Below are 19,313 nucleotides of genomic sequence, written 5' to 3' on the forward strand. Positions count from 1 at the left end.
ACGACAATTTTCATGCTCACCGAACATATCGTTCGTACATACAAAATTACAAATATATATCTTTCGCTTTCTAAGGGCTCAAACTATCTTCAATAAGTGGTCTTAGATTTAATTTTTTAAGTAAAATATCAAATTTAAATTTTGTAAATGAAAAAATATGATTAAATTTTTTTTATTAAAGATAATCACAAAAATTAATTATTAATAAAATAAAAAGTCATCCTAATATAGCAATATATATATATATATATATATATATATATATATATATATATATATATATATATATTAATAATTCTATTAAAATTTAATTTGATCCATTATTATCTATTATATAATAATTTATTCTAAACATTATTTTAATTTTTTTATTATAATACTCAATATAACAAATTAAACTGTTTTTAATTTCTAATAAGACATATGTAACTAACAAGGTTAGTTTTACATCCAAGTGTAAAATAAGTTAAAACTTGTTAATTTTTCGGACATCTTTCACATATTCATATAAATGAATTAAAACAATAAATAAAATTTTAAAGCATTTTCCTTCAGTCACAAGCCAATTTGAATCTAATCAAGTGTACTTGACTTGACTCGTGTCTCTATTAAAATCAAATTTAATTAACCACCCAATATTTTGAAAATAAAACAGAAACTGAAAATGACCAGAATGAAAATGAAAATGCCTTTGCTTTTTCTCCTTGGTTCAAAGTATCAAATAATATTCCAACATAATATTTGAAGGAAGCTAGGGAGGAAAATACTGTGTTGGTCATGTTTGTTTGCTCACATCACGCGCACGATCTTTGGTCAAAGCAACATTTTTTGACTTTTTTTTTTTAATTTTATTTCTCTAAAGCAGCCGTTTATATAATTAATATTGAAAAAAAAAGCTTACGTGATATTGTCTATGATTTATTAATCTTAATTAATTCAACAACCGACATGTGTAGTTATGTTTTCCACTTCCAATGATTTTATTAAATTAAACGTAATATTTTTAGAGTAAGAATTTCCCACTTTATATATATTTGCTCAATTGCAAGCACAATCTATTCACTCCCACCTCCAATTCCAAGCTATTCAAATTTCAAAACAAGGAAATGGAGTCACTACTTCCCAAGTCAATCTACGGTGGCATCAAGAGTTACTTGAGAAGGCGGCGCTACCGGCGTCTCCACGGCGGCGCCACCGTCGTTAGAAGGAAGATGGCGATCATCCGCTTGAGAGGGCCACGTAGGTATTGGAGGATCAGAGCAGTTCCAAGGCTTAGATGGGTGATGAGATCACCATTGACGATTTTGACAAAGCTCAAGAATGCTTATATGAACTTTATGTTGAAGCTGTCAGGGAACGTAGGTGCTATGAACAGTGATAACATCTTTGAAGTGAAACGGATTCCAAAGGCTCGTCAAGTGTCTAAGGGCTATTCCCGTGATGAATTTGAGGCCAGGCTCATTTTTGAGATTTCTAAGACCTTGGTTGCTTCCTATGAACTTCATCCCATGTAGTTGTGTTCTATATATCTTATTCAGTTATCCTACAACTTTTAATTCTATGTTTGAGATTTTCTTTCATTCAATTGTATACATGGAAATAAGATTCAAACCAAAGTAACTGATCATTAGAAAAAAAGCGCAAATTCAATTTTCGTCTCTGTTATTTCTTTTTCTTTTTTTTGTTCATGTATATTTCCTTTTGTTTCGGAAGTGGCGGGGGTGGACGGTGGGGGATGGGACTGGGAGGTTGTGTTCTCAATAAGAAAGTGTTATTCTCACTCCCATTTTTGTAAGTTCACCCCACACATTTTCAGTTTTTTTGACAAAATATCATCAATAGAATACTTTTGTTTTGTTTTCTATATATGTTTTTATCTGTAAGAATTAAAATACTATTGGTTTATAATAACTCACAGAAATTGTTCAATCAACTGACATAAATCTCATTGTATAACATGATTGTGTATAGTAAATATATTTATATTTTTTTATACAAATGCTAAATATACATAGTTTGGAATAACAGTGAATTTGATCTTAAAAACACATTCAAGTAGAAATGAAAATATAACTTTTATGTTGAGTTAAACAAATTCTGTTAAATTTTATATAAACTTTATAAAATGACCTATATAAATATGACTTAAATACTTCTTATTATATTATGTAAATAGTGTTTTTCATATACGAAATAGTAGTAGTGTAATACTACATATTTGTTATTAGACTTAAATATTAATTTGGTCTTCAAATTATTTTAAAAGATTCTCTTTAATCCTAAGTTTTTTAAAATGCATTGGTGGAATTGGATTGACACCATTAACATCGCAATTTTTTAAAAATAGTTTTCTTTTAAGAATAATGATAATTTTTAGTTGTTATTATGTTTATTATTATTCTAAAATGATACACAACCACCTCTGTTGTTCGTAATGTGCACCACCTCTATACTGCCAACACCACCATACCCACCCGCGTGACAGATTTGGTGGTGTCGTGGTTGCGCGTGCAAGTGAGGGATAGAGAGCGATTTGCGACGTGAGTGCTACTGTGTTAGAAGTAGAGGTAGTGCCTTGTGCAGAGAACAAGGGTGGCTGTGTAATTTTGAAAAAATAATAAATATAGTGACGACTAAAAAATGTTATTATTAAAAGAAAACTATTGAAATTCGCAATGCTATCAATGTGAATCTAATTCAACAAAAAAGATTAAATGTATTTTAAAAAATTTAATGATCAAAATGAATCTTTTAAAATAATTTGAGGACTAAATTGATAGTTAAATCTATTTATTACTTGTAAAAAGTAATAATTATTTTTAAAATATAAAAATATATAAAAGAAATTTTCCTTAAAATTTAAGCACACCTGCACTAAATACATTTATGGGCTACATGTTGGGCCCGTGGCATAGGAATAAAAGTTCATATCTAAACCCACAGAGTTGAAAAATCCTATCCATCCATCCGCAGTGGCAGCAAGTGAGCAAAACAAAGGTGATGGAAACCAAAGCTGATGCTGCTGACTCTTTCTGGACCTGGAATGCCAACAACGACCAAAAACAATTCTCGGTTACCAAGTTCCTGGGAAACAACAAACCCCCCAAACCTCAAACATCAGTGTTGGGTCCTGGCTTCGGAGCTGGCATCGGTTGCGGCGCCGGAATAGGTTTAGGTTTGGTTGGTGGCTTCGGCTACGGAGGCTGGCCCTTCAACCACATGCACTTCGTTTTTGGTCTCGGAATTGGTTGTGGTGTCGGTGTTGGCTTCGGCTTCGGCCAAGGCATTGGATACGATTTTAATTTCCGGACCCGTAAGTCTAGAAAATCTAAGAAAAATTTCTCAGATCCCCAGAAAACAATTGTTATTCAGATATGATCAATTCATAATGTTTCATGTTGCATTTTTCATTTTGCCTTTCGTTTCGTTTGCTTAGTTTCTGCATTGGGTTTTTGATTCGTGAAAATTGACTTATTTTATTGTCTTACGGCGCACCATATTTATAACATAAGATAGCTTTATTTGATTTGATTTAATGCATGAAATAACAATCACATGAGCAAAGTCAGCATTTTCTACTTGTAATCAGCGTTTGGAAATTGGAATACCAAGCTGACATTAACAGTCAAAGGTTGCAGCAAAGTGTTATTTTGCTTCATTGCTACTGGTGAAGACTTAAGAGTTGCTTATGTTTTACAAGTATTTCTGACACAAGGTATAAATCTGGCGTATGAGAACCCCCACTATTTCACCCCTATAATTACTCACAATCATCTTCGCCAAGTATGTTTGCTCTCCTTCCAAATATCTGATACATTTACGTGGGTATGTCTTGAACTCGAAATTATTAATTAAAATAGAATAACCTTACGCTAAATTGATTACACGGTTATTAAAAACCAATTGATCCAAAAATGTGTTTGAATGAACGGCAATCTTCTCAAGAGATTTCGTATTTTCTTATGTCAACATATTCACAAAATATTGAAATAACAAAGGTTAATTGTCCCAAACCTGACTCTTACAAACAACTACGCTTCAAAGTTTTCAGAGACACTAGTGACTGAATAGAAACAACTATTCAACAAAATGTGTTAGTTTTAAATACTGGTTAAAATCCTAGGCTACGAACTAACATCTGATTTACATTTTACAGAGAGCAAGATCATGAAATGTACAGACTTTATCCCCTCCCAGATTCACAGTCATTCAATGCTGCATGATGATCCCGTGATAAAGTTAACCCCATACACCCGTGGAGACCTTGTTCCTCTTGGCTCTCAGCCTGAGCCTCTGCTAACTGCGCTTGACCAGAATTTTGAACACTAGGAACTTGGGTCATACCACGAGATTCTTCCAACATCCTAAAATACGCATAAGGACCCCAGCCTGCACAGAAAAATAATATATCCAGAACATCAAAAGGTTGACACCATACTTCATAGCAGGAAAAAAACTTATGAAATATGGTTAATTTTCGACAGAAAGTTATTTAGAGCAAGTCATCTAATAGAATCTGCATTGAAGCAAACCTTCAGAATGATAAGGAGGAGGAAAAAACTGCAAATAGCAAAATGTAGCCACTGTAAGCCCTGGAAGAAGAAATATTATGTAGTGAGTCAAGTGCCAACAACAGTGGTAAGTAATTTTTGAGGCTTATTTAATTTATAAATAATTGAGATACTAAGGATAGACCAACCTAAAAGACCTCCCGCAAACACGTCTTGCCAGTGGTGCCAGTAGTCATCAACTCGAGAAATGCCAACAAGTGATGCAACAAGTAGTGGTAGAAAAACAATGCAAAGTTTTGCAACATGACCTTTGCGATCAAATGCTTTTATTTTTCCAGATAAGTACAATGATAAAAAACCCAGACCAGAAAATGACCCTGCACATAAATTGAAAATATTTAAAGCAAACAATAGAATAAAATTTGAGTAGAATAACCTAAACTGATTCCACCATTCATTTCTATTGAAATGAAGTACAGAAAAGTTACTAGACCTATGTACAAAGAGTACATGAAATAAATAAATGCTACATACCTGAAGTATGACCACTTGGGAAACTCTTGTATCCTTCCTTTATGACCTTTTGGTCACCATGACAAATGACATCTCCCCATTTATCATAAACCTAACAAGAAGCCACTAATAATTAATTATGCCCACTATTAAGAACCAACATAATTGATAAATATGAATTGAAAACCTAAAATTAAAGGAAAACATACATCCTTTCCATCTGGAAAACATCGCCAGAAGAAGTCTGGTCGAGGTCGACCTACTGCATTTTTTATTGCCTCAGTAAATACTGCTGTTATTAAAACGGAGAACAATAAACCTGTGCCAGAAAACAATTTTTCCTGTTATCTTCTCAAACAGTTTCATTTTAACAAATAGAATATGCTTGCTAGCAATTAAATAAATGAGGGGTATCTAAAAATTAATACCCAGCACAGCATGATGAAGATCATAGACGTCTCTCCTTCGGATGTAGACACCAAGAAAGATCACTATGGGCAATAAAATTGCATATATCTAACCATGAAAAAATAATAAATGACAAGATAATCTTGTTAATGTAATTATTCAAGGAAAAAAATTCACATGTTATATATCCGAAGCAGTAAACTTACAGGAATAGCCCAAGCAGGAACTGTATTACTCTTCAGTGGATATTTGAGATCAGTCATCATATCCTTCCCAACAAAGCGATGGAAAGGATGGATAATGTACAGGCTGATAACAATCAACACGAGGAGCAAGAGAATGAGCCAATCATGTTTGTGTGTTCTTGCAACTGCATATCCATGAGAACTCACAGTATGTGAACCAAGTTGGACTTCCCTCGTCCTGAATTCCTACAGCACACAAAAACCACAATTGAGATTAGGAGTTGTCAGAAAAGATGTTCAATTCTTCTTTCAAAAACACAAGCTGATATCCAACGTGTCTACATAACAAAACAATCAAACTCAATAAGTGTCATCATTTTCAAAATTTGCATTCTTGTTACTATGCTGTATATCTTCATATACTGATAATACAAGGGTCAAGGGTAATGCAATCACAACAGACAACCTAGTAGATATGTTTCATCAAAGTAATGTGAATAATAGCATTTAAAGAAAAGACAGAAGTCCATCAGCTCATGAGCAAGAGAAAAGACAGTATAAATGTATGATGGAGTTAGATGGGGGATTCCATCTCTACTAAAAATCAATAAGCATTTTGCTTAATTCCTATCTCTGTGGCAAGAAGCTCAAATAACATTGTGAACAGCCTGATTCGACTATAAGCTGGTAATTTACAACAGTTTTAAACTGCTGACAGAAATCTGTGTAGAGAAGAGACTGTTAAATGCCAGTTATACAGACATATGTGATATGAGAACATGTATTCTTGTTCTTAAATGATCATTAAATATTACATCAGTCCCTCTGCCTCATTTTCTTGTTTAAGAAAATACTTGAAACATATTATGTACTCATAATATCTTCAGAGCTAATATTGTAATGGCCAAGCCTGAAGAATCTCCTTTAGTTATTCAAGAAAAATCTTATTAAATTGTATACCTCTTCATTCTTTGTGTCTATCAATGGAAAATTAATGGATGAAAAGTGAGCACCAGTAACAGCAGAGATCCCCATCCTCCTGCTTGATAAATCCTAGGTAACTCCAAAGAAAGCAATATCAGGGAAAAATTCCATGAAAATACCCTGATTTTGCTTTGTCTGTTGAAAACTTTTGGTCCTTTTTTTGTGTTTTCATAGATACAACGGATATGCGTTAAAGTTAAACAAAGCTGCAAAATATCCAAATTAGAAACCTGGAAAATCCTATATGTCTAAGATAAACATTTTAAATATTACCGAAAATTTTAAATCTATTTATTCAGCAGGAATGCCAGTATCTCTGGCTACATATATGCAAGAGCACTTGTCCATCACAAGAATGTAAACATCAATCAAACACAATACTAATAATGTTAGGATTCTGGAAAATCACCACAAAACAAAATCTACAATAGTAATCTTCCAAGTTAAGCCAACCAATCAAAAACAAATTACACAGCCTGCTTTAATATATACGAACCAGAAGACACAATGAAACAAACTATCCTAAAGAGAGAAAAAAAAGGGATTAAGAGAGGGTAAACCATTGGTTAACAAAAAAGAGACAAGTTCAAGAGTTACGGGCCAAAGCCAAGAGTTCATTTTTCAAATCAGACGCAAGCATTGGTTAACATGAATTAAATGAACTGATATGATCCAATAAAAATAGCAAGCTAGCATTAGCTTAAATCATTCAGGGTATGCCTATGGTTCAATTCCTAGCAGTTGCAACTATGACCATTACTCCCCCAGTCTACTCCTATAGAATATCAGCTTATATGTCCAAAGCACTAAGCAGGGCACAAAATTTCCAAAAGGCAAACAAACAATAATATCAAATACAAATGATGGGTATGGGTATGGACATGGCTGTAACCACAAGTAGAACACAAATAGTTGACTAAATAAGCATGCCTAAATCTATAAATGTTCTGTTTTGGAAGACAAACATTATGTCACCAACTTAACTTGGAAGCAAAGAACAAGAACATTGTGTGCATTTAACTTGAAGAGAAGGAAGGATAAAAGCTTCACAAATATGAATAAAATCCATTACCTTTTATCTTGGGAATCCATTAAATGGTTCAAAAACATCAATCATCACACAGATCCATCCATCGATTCATAACTTTATTACCATTAAGTAATACAGCTCCAAAAGCTTAATTTTTTAGCTTCAAAGCAGTATCCAGAGAAATTCAAGCATTCAACAAACAATAGAATAAACGTGTGTTGACATAGAAGAAGAACAGAGTTGAAAGAGAAATATAAAGCGCTGACCTGAAATCGGGTCCTAACAGACTGAAAACGAAAGAAGGGTCTTAAATCCCACCAAGAAGCCATAGTGTGAAGCAACGAACAAAGAAATAGAAACAGAGAGATTGGGAATATCAAATGAGAGCTAGAAAAGAAGTGAAAAGTGAAGGGTTTGCAGCATATGGCATTGAAAAAGTAGTGGGGAATTTCAATTCCAATTCCAATTTGTGTCCACACGAGAAGATATGAAGTGTGGGTTAGTTAGGTCACTCTCATAATACACATTATGCAAATTATTATTATTTTTCTTGGTTTTGAACATTATGCAAATTACCGGTATGGCTAATCGTGATGTGATATAAAACAAAGAAAACGAAGGTGGTGAGAAATTAAAGTGGCTCCTAAACTATTGCATTTTTTGGTGTTTAGATAAAATTATATGAATCACCATTGGTGTTAAAGAGTCTCTATTTTTGGCATATTCAAACATATAATTGTCTGCTTATTGTTATTTGTTACTGTGAAACTTTGTGACTTGATGTATATATATTCGTCTTAAAGATAATTATGACTCTTTACTCGCTATTGCTTAACATAGTACATATACTTTTGTAAGGAGTTTCTTCTTAAGTCTTAACTGCGTAAAGTTACTTTATTAATGAAAAAGACACTTAGAAAGGGGAATGCATTCCATACACTTATACAGTACCACAACTATGAATTTAGATTTTTACGGCATATTAGAGGGAGTTTTAGAAATAAGAACTTATTTTTATGAGTTTCTCTTATTAGAGTTTATTTATGTGACTGTTAAGTATAGACTTGGTTTTTAAACAAAAACTATTTTTAATATTAAAATGTCATTTTATTTGTCACCACCAATCTATCTATTATGTACTATTTACTTATTATATGGTGTGATGTCATAGAACCCGCTAAGAACAAATTATAAACTCATGAATATTAATAGATTCTCTAAAGTGCTCTTAAATGAATATTGGATCAATTATATTTTAAGTTAGATTTATTAAAATAGTAGTAAAATATAAGTAATCCCATCTTGATCCAACGGTTATGATATGTTTACGTGAATTCCCCAATTGCAAAAAATGAGAAGCGGTGGTGCATTGAATTATATTTGTGGTGTTATTTTTATCCTACGAATTGAAGAAAATATTAATGACTTTATAATATTTAAACACTTTATTCAACTAACTAATGGAACTAAACCTTTTGATTGTATTCGAACGGATCAGTTCTTAGATTTAAGGGATAAAAAAAACACTAATTTTCAATGAATCCAACCCTGGGCCCTTGTACATGTCTTCACCCACCTTCCATCCCCGACAATGAATGCAACGTTTCTGAAGGGTGAATGAGAGAGCTTTCATATACAGGACTGCGTTGTCTTTATTTTTCTCGAAGAGAAAAATTACATATGGAAGAAATATTTCAGATAATCATAATTAATTAATCAGTTAAAATTGATGAGAAGTTGATAGTTAAATAGACCTAACCCGTACAAGCTTACACTAAATATATATGATTTTTTTATATATAGATTAAGTTTAAAATACATTAGACTTATAAGATGGGTTTCAAAAGTATTAATAGAATGAAATTTTAATTAGCATGTTAGGTCAAGTTAATTACGGTATTGAAAACAAAAAAAATGTAAACATTCCCATAGTGCGCAAGTTAATTACGGCGGTCACTTTATTTTTAACTTTGCATGTTGTTTCCATATATAATGAAACAGATTAATTTGAAAATGTGCATGGAGGAGAGTTGTTTCCAGCAAAGGGAACGGAGCAGTTGGGTGGTGGAATGTAGAGGCTATTTAATGTTTAGCCTCTCTGCCTCTATTTAGACCTTAGTAGGAGTAAATTTTTTTACAAAGCCTATTTGATTTCTATAGATAGAAATAAATTTGAGAATTTGACATGTTATCTAAAAGAAATTGTTTGGAAGCTTAAAGATATTCTCTCAGACACTTTATTTTCAATATTATCTTTATAATTGGCTGAAATTTGTTAAAAATCACTAATTTTAATGGATTTCACATATCATTTAATGATTTTTTCTCCTAATTTAGATATGAGATTTATCAAAATTGATGATATAAAAAAATTTCAGTCCATCACAAAAAGAATGTTGGAATGAGAGTGCCAAAAAGAGTGTAAGTTAGCATTTCCGATTGAAATAATTTACCTAGTTTTTCTAAAGATTTGTATCGCATGCCGTCACTTCTATTTGTTGATACCAATTGTTAGTATGCTACGTTTTGGAGGATATCTTGACCCATCTACCTTTTCTTCTCCCTAGTAAACTTCTTTCTCTTTAAAAAAGAATGTTAGAATCCTTATATATTGTACTACTGTACTAGTCTTTTTTATTATCCTGCTGTGCAGCCAAGATGATTGCAAACTGCACCACTATAATCAATATTATCTTCAAATTCGTCAGTCAAACCAGTTGTCAAAATCTCTAATCTTTTAGCCAACAACCTTAAAAATAGTTGAGCTTCGTTATCTGTGTAATGCTATTCACAAAACCTCTGATCAATAATTTGGTATCTTTGTTTTCCAATTCTCTTTCTACAATTTTTATGTTCTTATTATAAAAATTGTTCAATAAATCTTTGCCTTCACTGTTTCATGAAAAGTTAAGAGATATAATAGTAAGTTGGGTACCATACAGTATGATCACTAGTCCATACCATTGGATTTTACTATTTCAGGGATTTGGGGTGGAACTTGAGACGGGATTTTTGCTTCTGTGACCTCCAGGATGTGGAAAACAATGATTGCCAAAGCTGATGACAATGATACAGTTATTTCACTTTTGATGTAAAATAAAATATAAAATTCTATACTTAACATTCCATGTTGAACAAATTAAACTGCTTTTTTGCTTTCAAAAACATAATAAAATCCGTCTAAGAACATAACAATATCATTGATTACTCAGTTTTCCTCCTTAATTTTGGTTAACAAGTGGCTGAGACCGGCTGTTAGAGCTGATGTTGAGGACAAAGATGCTTGTAGTATGCTTATACCCTGCACCAACAATGGATAGTTTATATAAACTGAAAAATCATCTGGCAAACCCATCTAAGATAGATAATATAAATTTAGAGCAAGCAATGATCATAAAATAAAGAGTCATATGCTTATTAAGAGACTTCTTACCTCCTTGACGCCAATGCTAACTTCTTTCTCTTCCAAGTCCCTAACGAGAATGTTCGTACGGTTTAGCAAAGATAACAAACTATCGGACGACATAGGTGTCACAACCAAATCATCAGTTGCCATGTACATTGTCGGCCCTTTCGCAAATCCCTCACCTTTTCCTGACTCAGATATGGGATCAACGAATTTCATACCTTCGCATGTTTCCGTGCGCCTCTTTCTTCTCGTACGTTCAGAAGTTAGAAACCAAGAAATAAGCTTTCTTTGACAATCTCTTTCATCATAAACGTCTTTGGTGAAACAAAAATATTCGGGGATGGGTGCATCACAAATTGGGAGTAGCTGATTGGTTAATTTGAATTGTGGAGCGATCACAGGATGAACGACTTTGTGCTTTGTTTCCTTTGTTGTCCAATAATCTTCGTCTAAATCAACAATACTCTTATACAATGCATCCACACTGCCAATAGAAGAACAGCATTCCATCAACTGCACCACTGCTCCCAAAGGAAAAGTGAGGAAACTAAATAAAAAGTTTGCAAAATCTTCTTTTCCTTGGGCAAAGAGTATTTTGCCATTTGATTTTCTCTGCATTATCTTTATATTGATTTTCCCACTACCATTTGTATTTAAATCTAAGGGAGCAAGTTTTATCTTATTAAATCTTTCAAGATACGGTTTCTCTACCAAGAACGTATCTGTCAAAGTTGTTTTCGAGAGCAAACAACTCTTCAGCAGATGTATTACCTGTAAAAAAAGATAAATCAATCGCTAAAAATCACAACTTTAGATCATAACATCTTAATGCATGTTTGGATTTATAATAAGTTTATTACTACAATTAACTCAACTTTCACATTTTATACTGAATAAAAAAATTTAGATCACTTCAAAATCAATTTTACAAATGTAAACTTAAACTCACTTTAAGGTATATGAAATTCAAATTTAAGGCAGTGTAAATAAAGAAACCTGGGTCTTCGTTATAGACACTGTCATTTCAGTCAGCAAAGACGCGTTCTCTAATCCAGAGCTCATAAGTACAGAAAGGATAGTATTCAATGAGTCTGACAAAACTTTCAGATCGTCCGTGATCATAAAAGTAGCATTACTCTTGACAAAACCATCAAAAACATTTGAGCATTGACTTTCAGGAGAAATCGGTTTTCCCAATGTGTTCCCACAACTGCACCTTTTATTTCTGAAGGTGCTCAACAAGACCGGGTAGTAGTGTCGACAATTGACCAAGTCGTTACATACCAAGTACTTGGTGGGTTCTGTGTCGTCAATGTTTAGCTTCATATTCCTGCAGTAAGCTTCCAATGAGTTCCTCGGTCGCAGCAGCATTTCTTTGCACGTATCTGTGCATAGACACTCATTATCAAGATTTTCCACACTTTTATATAGTGAGCTCAGTGAGCCAAATTCAACTAGATCCATATTAGACTCCTTGTTCGCAAGTCTTACAATGGTGCCCAACGGCAATGTTAAGAAGCTAATCAGAACGTCCACGAAGTCCTTTTCTGCCTTGGCAAAGAAAACTTTGTTGCGTTCTTTGTTTACCCAAAGCTTCAAGGTAACCTGATGCTTACTTACAATATCAGCCATAGTAGCAGACATTAAAGGAGTATCTAAGAGAATACTAATACAATTTTCTTGCTGTTTTTGAAATCTTGAAAATACTGAAACTTTCTTAAGCGTTTCAACTATTTATATTGGAAATGTAGAGTGGCCTTGACTCTGTCTTTAATGATCCATTTTTCGGGAATTGTGCATTGTGAAGAGAGTTTCAAGGAAAGGGAAGTTAACGAAGAGAATTTTTGCTTGCATATTTCGTGCCACTTTTTATGAAGTCACTTCGTATAATGAAATGATTTGGTTATAGGAAATGTGCGTCCGCAGTCGTTTCAATTTTCAAGGAAAGGGAGCTGAGCAGTTGGGTAAGACTAGAGAATCTGTTTATGAAGTTCTTATTAATTTATTTTTGGTGGCTCTCATTTTGTCTCTCTATTTATACTATACTAACTCTTAATTTAACTTAAAAATAATATTTTCTTAATAGTTAAAAATCTTTATTTAACGCATCTTCTATAAATATTCTATAAGAACCATATGTTTCAATTTCAAGTTGCTTAACACACGTTTCATAATCAAACTGTTTCATTTTACGAAGTGTGAAGTGAAAAGCCAATGGACACAGTCACACAGCATGCAAAGATGAAAACAAAGTGACCAGTCATATTTGATCAGTCCCACTCCCTCTATAATTCTCTTCATCAACTTTCCTCTCCTTGAATCTCTCTTCACAATGCACATCTCTAAACAATTTGGTTCATTAAAGGCAGAGTCAATGTGACTACATTTTTTATATAAACACTTAAGTTGAAACTCTTAAAAAAGCTTTTGTCAACCAAAAAATAAGAAAAAGAATTGCACTCTCTTAGAAGCTCCTTTATTGCCTGCTGCTACCATGGCTGCTATTGAAACTGTGTATCCAGTTATCTTAAAGCTTATAGTAAACAAATAAAGAAATAAAGTTTTCTTTGCCCAGGCAAGAAAGGATTTCGTGGATGTTCTGTTTAGCTTCTTAACATTGTCTTTAGGAACCATTGCAAGACTTGTGGCTAAAGAGAAATCAAATATGCAGCCAATTGAAGTTCGATCACTGAGCTCACTCTATCGAAGTGTGAAAAATTTGGACAAAGAGTATCTCTGCACAGTTATGTGCAAAGAAATGCTACTGCAACCCAGGAACTCATTGGAAGCTTATTGCAAGAAGCTGAGGCTAAACATTGACAACACACCACCCACATAATACTTTGTATGTAACGACTTGATCAATTGTCGACACGATACGATCATGTTAAGCACTTACAGAAATAAAATATGCAGATGTGGGAACACATTGGCAAAACCAATTTCTCCTGAAAGACCTAATGCCTTCGATGGTTTTGTTAAGAGAAATCCCACTTTTATAATCACGGATGATCTCAAAGTTGTGCCAGACTCTTTGGATACTGTTTTTTATCTGCTCAAGAATTATGGAATAGAAGATATGTCTTTAGTGAATGAAATGACCATGACTATAACTGAGAATGAGGTTTCTTTATTTACACTTCCTTCAACTTGCATTTCATGTCACATCAAATTTCCCTTCTCAATTTAAATGTTTGTTTGGGTGAGATTTTAAAAAATTGATTTTTGCTTAAATATGATTTTATTTGTTGATAACAATATTAGATATCTTTTGCATAGATGATAATTGTTATACATACTTAGTTTGTACACTTAAATTACATAGTGATTATTTAATTTATTCTCTTTTGATGTTTCTTTTGACTTAAAAAGATAAAAATTTAGATTCTTTTGAGTTTTTATCTTAAGAATGCTACAATTAGTAAATTCATCGTGTTTTGTTCTATTTTGTAGAGTTTTTGGATATATGAACAAAAGAATGTATGAAGAATTAGAGTAATGCACTCAGCGTGCCAGGGCACGCTCGGTGCATGAAGCAAAAGAAGCCAATTGTATCAAGTATGGGCACTAAACGCACTCTTGTAGGCTTAACGTATGATCACTTAAGTTAGTTGTACTTTGCATGTGTGCTCAACCTGCAATGCACAATTTTTTCAAAAAGCATGATTGTGCATTGTTTTGAAGATTATAAAAGGCTACACTATACTTTTTTGGAGAGAGTTCATTTGGGGCACAAAATAGAGTCAAACTCACTCACTTTGGAGGTCTTCTTCTTCCATTTTCTTCCATTTCCTTTTGTACATGGCAACAGCGGATTTGGTTGTGATGCCAATATCTTCCATTTGTGTTTTATCTTTACTAAACGGCATGAGCATTTCCCTTAGAAGTTTCCACAAATCACCTCACCTCTTTATTTTGTGTTTTTGTTTGCTTTAAATTTATATGAATATATGCATTGACAATTAAGTTTCTTCAATTTTATAATAACTATCTTGAAATAGTCATTTTAAGGATGATTTCTTATTAGTTGACAGTCTAAAAAATTTCACATCAACAGTGTATGCTTAATATGAAGTCAATTTATATTACCTTAGATTAGATTGGTTTGCCAGAAGATTTTGCAGTTACAGTAAACTTTACGATGTTGGTGCAGGGTGTCAGCATTCTACAAGCATCTTTGACCTCATCATCAGCCCTAACAGCTGGTATTAGCCACTTGTTAACTAAAGTTGCAGGGGAGAACTGAGTAATCAATGATATTGTTCTGTACTTAGGATACATCGTGAGCAACATGATAGCTACTTTTGGTTCTTATGCTTTGAGTTTTTTTTTTGTTTCTTTTTATTTTACGATTATGAGGTTAAGGCTTGACTTAGAACATTTTGCATACACTTCCTTTATGGTTGAACAAATGGAACAACAAAGGTTATCTCACTTTTGATGTAAAAGTAAGAAAATCCTATACTTTTTAGCATTCCAAGCTGAACAATGGAACTGCTTTTTGTCTTCAAAACATTGAGATGATGGGTCATATGGTATTAACTTCTTACGACTAGCTAGTTGGATGTTGTTAAGAACATAGGATGAAGAACCCCTTGAATCCGAGGACAAGGAACCTCCTGTGCTATTCTATTTGAAGTTAAGCAAATTCATCTCCATTAATTCATTACTTGCAACTGCTTTTATACACTATTTTGGTGAAAACAGATTCCATAATGGCTCTTACAGATTCCTAACAAATCACTAACAAACTGATAATGGTCCTAACAACTTCCAAATGGTTGTAACTAACCTATTCTATGGCTCTATGGCCGTGTATCCATGGATGAAGCTTGCAGCAATTTACACATAGTCCTTCAAGTGGACAGGACGTGTGGTGCCTCTCTTGGGCCTGCCTTCATGGACCTGAGGTACTGTGTCTGTCTCTTCCTGGGTGTTGCTATCAGATATTTTGGATTCTCTATTCTATCCTTCCCTTTCGTCGAAGAAGAAAAAAAATCTTGCTCTAATGGGAATTTATTGTGTTAGAATTATTTTCTGATAAAATTTATTAGTGGCTTGCATTCTAAATAGCACCACAGGTGCATCAATAATCAATTATCAGTTATTTTTACAATTCTAAAATAAAAAATTGTTTTAGTAATCAGTAGTAAAATCCTTTATCGTTGTTATGAATGGAACAATGATAAAAAAACACTTGAGCCATGTGGGAATGATATTATGAAAAGGAAGGGAAAAAGGGACATAGTGAGAACTTGGGTTCTGTGATGGGAATTGCACGGCAATCACTAATAGATATGTTGCCTCACACACACTCTTCCCTGCTTCTAAATTTTAGCAGTGATAAAGAGCCATAATTATCACTTTTTGTATTTTGAATTCACTATCTATCCCTAGTGTTTTTCTTGCCCCTAAAAAGCTTTGTCAAATTTGGTATTACCTTCTTTCTCTTCTTAATAGTAAAAGGACTGATATGCCGAGCTGCAGGTGAAGCAGTCTTCTGAAACTTTGCTCCCCTTGCAGGAGTTATAGTGCCATTAAGTTTGATGCTCTTTCTAGACAAGGCTCTCTGGAAGTTCTTGGATGAAGTCTTCTCGCGTTTTCTTGGCCAATTGTCAAGCTCCTCACTACTACTAACTCTTCTTGAAAGCATCTTCTCTTTGGTGTAAACCTCCAGCTCTTGCTCCAATTTTGATTCTTTGAGTTCTCTTTGAGCTATTTTTGTTTCCATCAGTATTTCCTTCTCGCTGGCCTTGAGAGCTTCAATCCATGCCTCAGCTGCTGCTACTTTTTTATCAGCAATTTCTTCTGCTGAGGCTGCATGATTTGTTAGATACTCATACTCAAATTTTGAGATAGTGATCATGGAACTATGCTGTGCTGTTAAAGCTCTTTCTCTCATGGTCCTCTCAGTAAGAGTTTTCAGCTTCTCTAAGGCTAGAGCTTCAGATGCTTTGGCTACTTCTAGCTCTTGCATGACGCCTTGCAATCTTTCCTCGGTCGTGTCTATATCCAACTCAACTTTTTGAATTTCTTCCTTGGTGGCTGCAACCTCCTGGCTTACATCCTCATTTTCCTTTTTTGCTTCTTCTGTTTCTGTCTTCAGCTTTTCAAGAGTATGAGACAGACTCATGACTATGGATCTGGCCTTTTCCTCAGCAGCAGACACAGCTTCTAATTTAGACTTTGCTCTCAAAATCTTGAAATTGAGATTTTGAACTGTTGAGTCTACTTTCCCTTCCTTCTTCTTCAACCTATCTGTCTCAGCAGTGACATGCTTCAACTCATTTCTTATGACATCCAAAGAGGCCATAAACTGGAAACCTTCTTCTCTAACCAAAGCTAATTCTTTCCTAGCTGCCTCCAATTCTTCTGTTATAGTTTGTAACACTATAGAGTCTTCTGATTCCTCCCCTTTTTTGAATCTTCCTTCCAATTGCTTTGCACTCCCATCTCCTTGAACCCTTTTATCCATTTCCTTAACTGACTTTAACTCATTCTGCAAGAAATCAACATCTGATATTGTCACAGCCAATTTCATTTCAAGCTCCTTTGACTCATCAATCTCTTCAATGGCCTCCTTCAACTTTCTCCTCGTGCTTTCCAATTTGAATGAAAATTCATTTGCTTCCTGTTTTCTCTGGGTCTCAATATCTGTCAGTTCTTTCGAAGCCTCAATCCTGGCCAGTTCAGCAAGTACTTGCTCCTCGTTGGCCTCCTCAATCTCCCTTCTAAGTTCTTCTGCAGTTGTTAAACATGATAGCATCTTCGAGTTTGATGCTTCAATTTCCTTCTCTGCCCGCGATTTCTGTTCCATCACATAAGCCACATCAAGCTTAAGCTTGAACAGTTCCTTTTTGAGATATTCCAACTCTCTCATGACTTGTGCATACTCAAAATTTTCATTCCTCTTTGCAACAACAATTGTCCCATGTTGGCCCTTCCCCCACTTCTCTAGTCTTTCTACATCTCTCATTTGTGTTTTTGCCTTGTAATTTGACTCCTCAAGCATAGAAGAAAGATGGTTTGCTGTCTTCTTCGCATTCGAAAGCTCAGATTCTGCTTGAGCTTTTGCAGATTCTGCAGTCCATTTGCTCTCCTTGTACCTTCCAATATCCCTTCTTGCTCTGTGGAGTTCCTTTGTTCTTGAAGAGGGCTTCTGAGAATTTTGAGAGAAAAAAAGAATTAAAGATTTGATAAAAAAAAATGCTTCACCAGTTCACAAATTGCAAATACATAAGAGAGGTTTGCTTCTGTTCTCTGAAGCTAAACATACCTTATCATCATAGAAGTTAACAGCAGCATTAACTGATCCAACTCTTTTGCTACCAAGCTTTACACCATCCATCTGATTTTGCCAAGGTATTAACAAATTTTTCCAATACTATATAAGCTTAATTCAGATAATCAGAAATGTTCATTTTTAGTTTATCCTAAGATATCAGTTTCAATTAAACACCAACATGAAGCAAATTCTTTCTGTTACCTGAACTAGCCACTATGTGACGTGACATCTAAACAGTGATATATATGAAAGCATAAAAAAGGAAGCAAGTGCATACCTGAGACTATGCTTGATGCCTGGTTAGCTGATAAAATTAAAAAGTAACGTTAAAATTGTGGTTGAGAATTCTGTGCTCAAATGGCCTAAACAAGAACGTATGTAACAAGAAGAGGGAGGGAGTATCGATGACTGGCTGGTACTGGAATTGGACACATCGCTTGTTGTCCCTTTCTTATTTCTTTTATAATTTTTTCGTTACATTTTAAGGTCCCAATGCTTTGTTTTTCCAATATATCTCGGGACCACCTACTTTTCATTTTCACTCCTTTGTCTGTTTCGTCGTAGTAGTAAACTCTTGCTAGTAGTCAAAAATTGAAAATTGTGCTCTCTAATGTTTCTTCTAGTAAAACAAATTTCTGCTATCATTGACTTGTCCTTCAACGCTAGAGCAATTATTTCTATTTGAATAACTTTTCACTCCCTAAACTTCTTTTATAGATTACAGTATTCTCTTAAGAAACAACTATATATGAATAGAATCATCATCACTAACAAAGCTTTCATTCCAAGTATTTAATGCATTAACATACTTAGAACCCAGAATCAAGACTACTACTTAATTTGAAACAATCTTACATAATTGATTCAGATCTCAATTTTAAATTAATCTCTAAAATTTTAAACTATTTGAATTTTTTAAAATATGTTTTTCTATTTTAGAAGTTTGTAATAAAGTTTATAGACTTGTAAATTACCCTTGATTGTGTTT

At 33.7% G+C, this 19,313-nt stretch overlaps 6 protein-coding genes across 7 annotated transcripts; 2 read left to right on the top strand and 4 right to left on the bottom strand.

The window, feature by feature from the left end:
* Positions 1-1,057: 1,057 nt before the first annotated feature.
* LOC100306593 (uncharacterized) lies at positions 1,058-1,630 on the top strand. The gene has a single exon (NM_001250308.3). It carries the CDS (start codon positions 1,107-1,109, stop codon positions 1,512-1,514), a length of 408 nt encoding a protein of 135 aa, NP_001237237.1. The 5' UTR covers positions 1,058-1,106; the 3' UTR covers positions 1,515-1,630.
* A 1,370-nt stretch (positions 1,631-3,000) lies between these two features.
* Positions 3,001-3,378, top strand: LOC102665710 (keratin-associated protein 21-1). Its single transcript, XM_006603547.1, has one exon. It carries the CDS (start codon positions 3,001-3,003, stop codon positions 3,376-3,378), a length of 378 nt encoding a protein of 125 aa, XP_006603610.1.
* Positions 3,379-3,919: 541 nt separating this feature from the next.
* Positions 3,920-8,150, bottom strand: LOC100800585 (putative lipid phosphate phosphatase 3, chloroplastic-like). Of its 2 annotated transcripts, XM_006601757.4 has the most exons (9): positions 7,898-8,150; positions 6,578-6,670; positions 5,639-5,863; positions 5,453-5,540; positions 5,234-5,343; positions 5,046-5,136; positions 4,700-4,888; positions 4,533-4,592; positions 3,938-4,389 (listed from the first exon to the last, which is right to left on the bottom strand). In XM_006601757.4, the coding sequence occupies exons 1-9, from the start codon at positions 7,958-7,960 to the stop codon at positions 4,184-4,186; spliced, it is 1,125 nt and encodes a 374-aa protein (XP_006601820.1). In that variant the 5' UTR covers positions 7,961-8,150; the 3' UTR covers positions 3,938-4,183.
* Positions 8,151-10,659: 2,509 nt separating this feature from the next.
* LOC100808732 (uncharacterized) lies at positions 10,660-11,807 on the bottom strand. Its single transcript, XM_014771180.2, has 2 exons — positions 11,065-11,807; positions 10,660-10,932 (listed from the first exon to the last, which is right to left on the bottom strand). Exons 1-2 carry the CDS (start codon positions 11,656-11,658, stop codon positions 10,840-10,842), a joined length of 687 nt encoding a protein of 228 aa, XP_014626666.1. The 5' UTR covers positions 11,659-11,807; the 3' UTR covers positions 10,660-10,839.
* Positions 11,808-12,012: 205 nt separating this feature from the next.
* On the bottom strand, positions 12,013-12,672 carry LOC106797044 (uncharacterized). Its single transcript, XM_014770731.1, has one exon. It carries the CDS (start codon positions 12,670-12,672, stop codon positions 12,013-12,015), a length of 660 nt encoding a protein of 219 aa, XP_014626217.1.
* A 3,511-nt stretch (positions 12,673-16,183) lies between these two features.
* On the bottom strand, positions 16,184-18,773 carry LOC100809271 (protein PLASTID MOVEMENT IMPAIRED 2). The gene is made up of 3 exons (XM_003551788.5): positions 18,603-18,773; positions 18,317-18,388; positions 16,184-18,199 (listed from the first exon to the last, which is right to left on the bottom strand). Exons 2-3 carry the CDS (start codon positions 18,386-18,388, stop codon positions 16,424-16,426), a joined length of 1,848 nt encoding a protein of 615 aa, XP_003551836.1. The 5' UTR covers positions 18,603-18,773; the 3' UTR covers positions 16,184-16,423.
* Positions 18,774-19,313: the final 540 nt, after the last annotated feature.

This window comes from Glycine max, chromosome 18 (genome assembly GCF_000004515.6).
Source record: "Glycine max cultivar Williams 82 chromosome 18, Glycine_max_v4.0, whole genome shotgun sequence".
Taxonomy (NCBI): Eukaryota; Viridiplantae; Streptophyta; class Magnoliopsida; order Fabales; family Fabaceae; genus Glycine; species Glycine max.

What these genes read in the sequence shown, in the direction of transcription:
- LOC100808732 (XM_014771180.2), bottom strand. Translation starts at nt 11,658, where the DNA reads ATGCAGAGAAAATCAAATGGCAAAATACTCTTTGCCCAAGGAAAAGAA. An exon ending in TTAGCATTGGCGTCAAGGAG is followed by an intron (nt 10,933 to 11,064) that starts GTAAGAAGTCTC and finishes TTGTTGGTGCAG; the next exon opens with GGTATAAGCATACTACAAGC.
- LOC102665710 (XM_006603547.1), top strand. Translation starts at nt 3,001, where the DNA reads ATGGAAACCAAAGCTGATGCTGCTGACTCTTTCTGGACCTGGAATGCC.
- LOC100809271 (XM_003551788.5), bottom strand. Translation starts at nt 18,388, where the DNA reads ATGGATGGTGTAAAGCTTGGTAGCAAAAGAGTTGGATCAGTTAATGCT. An exon ending in TTAACTTCTATGATGATAAG is followed by an intron (nt 18,200 to 18,316) that starts GTATGTTTAGCT and finishes CAAAATTCTCAG; the next exon opens with AAGCCCTCTTCAAGAACAAA.
- LOC106797044 (XM_014770731.1), bottom strand. Translation starts at nt 12,672, where the DNA reads ATGGCTGATATTGTAAGTAAGCATCAGGTTACCTTGAAGCTTTGGGTA.
- LOC100306593 (NM_001250308.3), top strand. Translation starts at nt 1,107, where the DNA reads ATGGAGTCACTACTTCCCAAGTCAATCTACGGTGGCATCAAGAGTTAC.
- LOC100800585 (XM_006601757.4), bottom strand. Translation starts at nt 7,960, where the DNA reads ATGGCTTCTTGGTGGGATTTAAGACCCTTCTTTCGTTTTCAGTCTGTT. An exon ending in TTCCTGCTTGGGCTATTCCT is followed by an intron (nt 5,541 to 5,638) that starts GTAAGTTTACTG and finishes TTTCATGGTTAG; the next exon opens with ATATATGCAATTTTATTGCC. An exon ending in CCCAAGTGGTCATACTTCAG is followed by an intron (nt 4,889 to 5,045) that starts GTATGTAGCATT and finishes ATTTATGTGCAG; the next exon opens with GGTCATTTTCTGGTCTGGGT.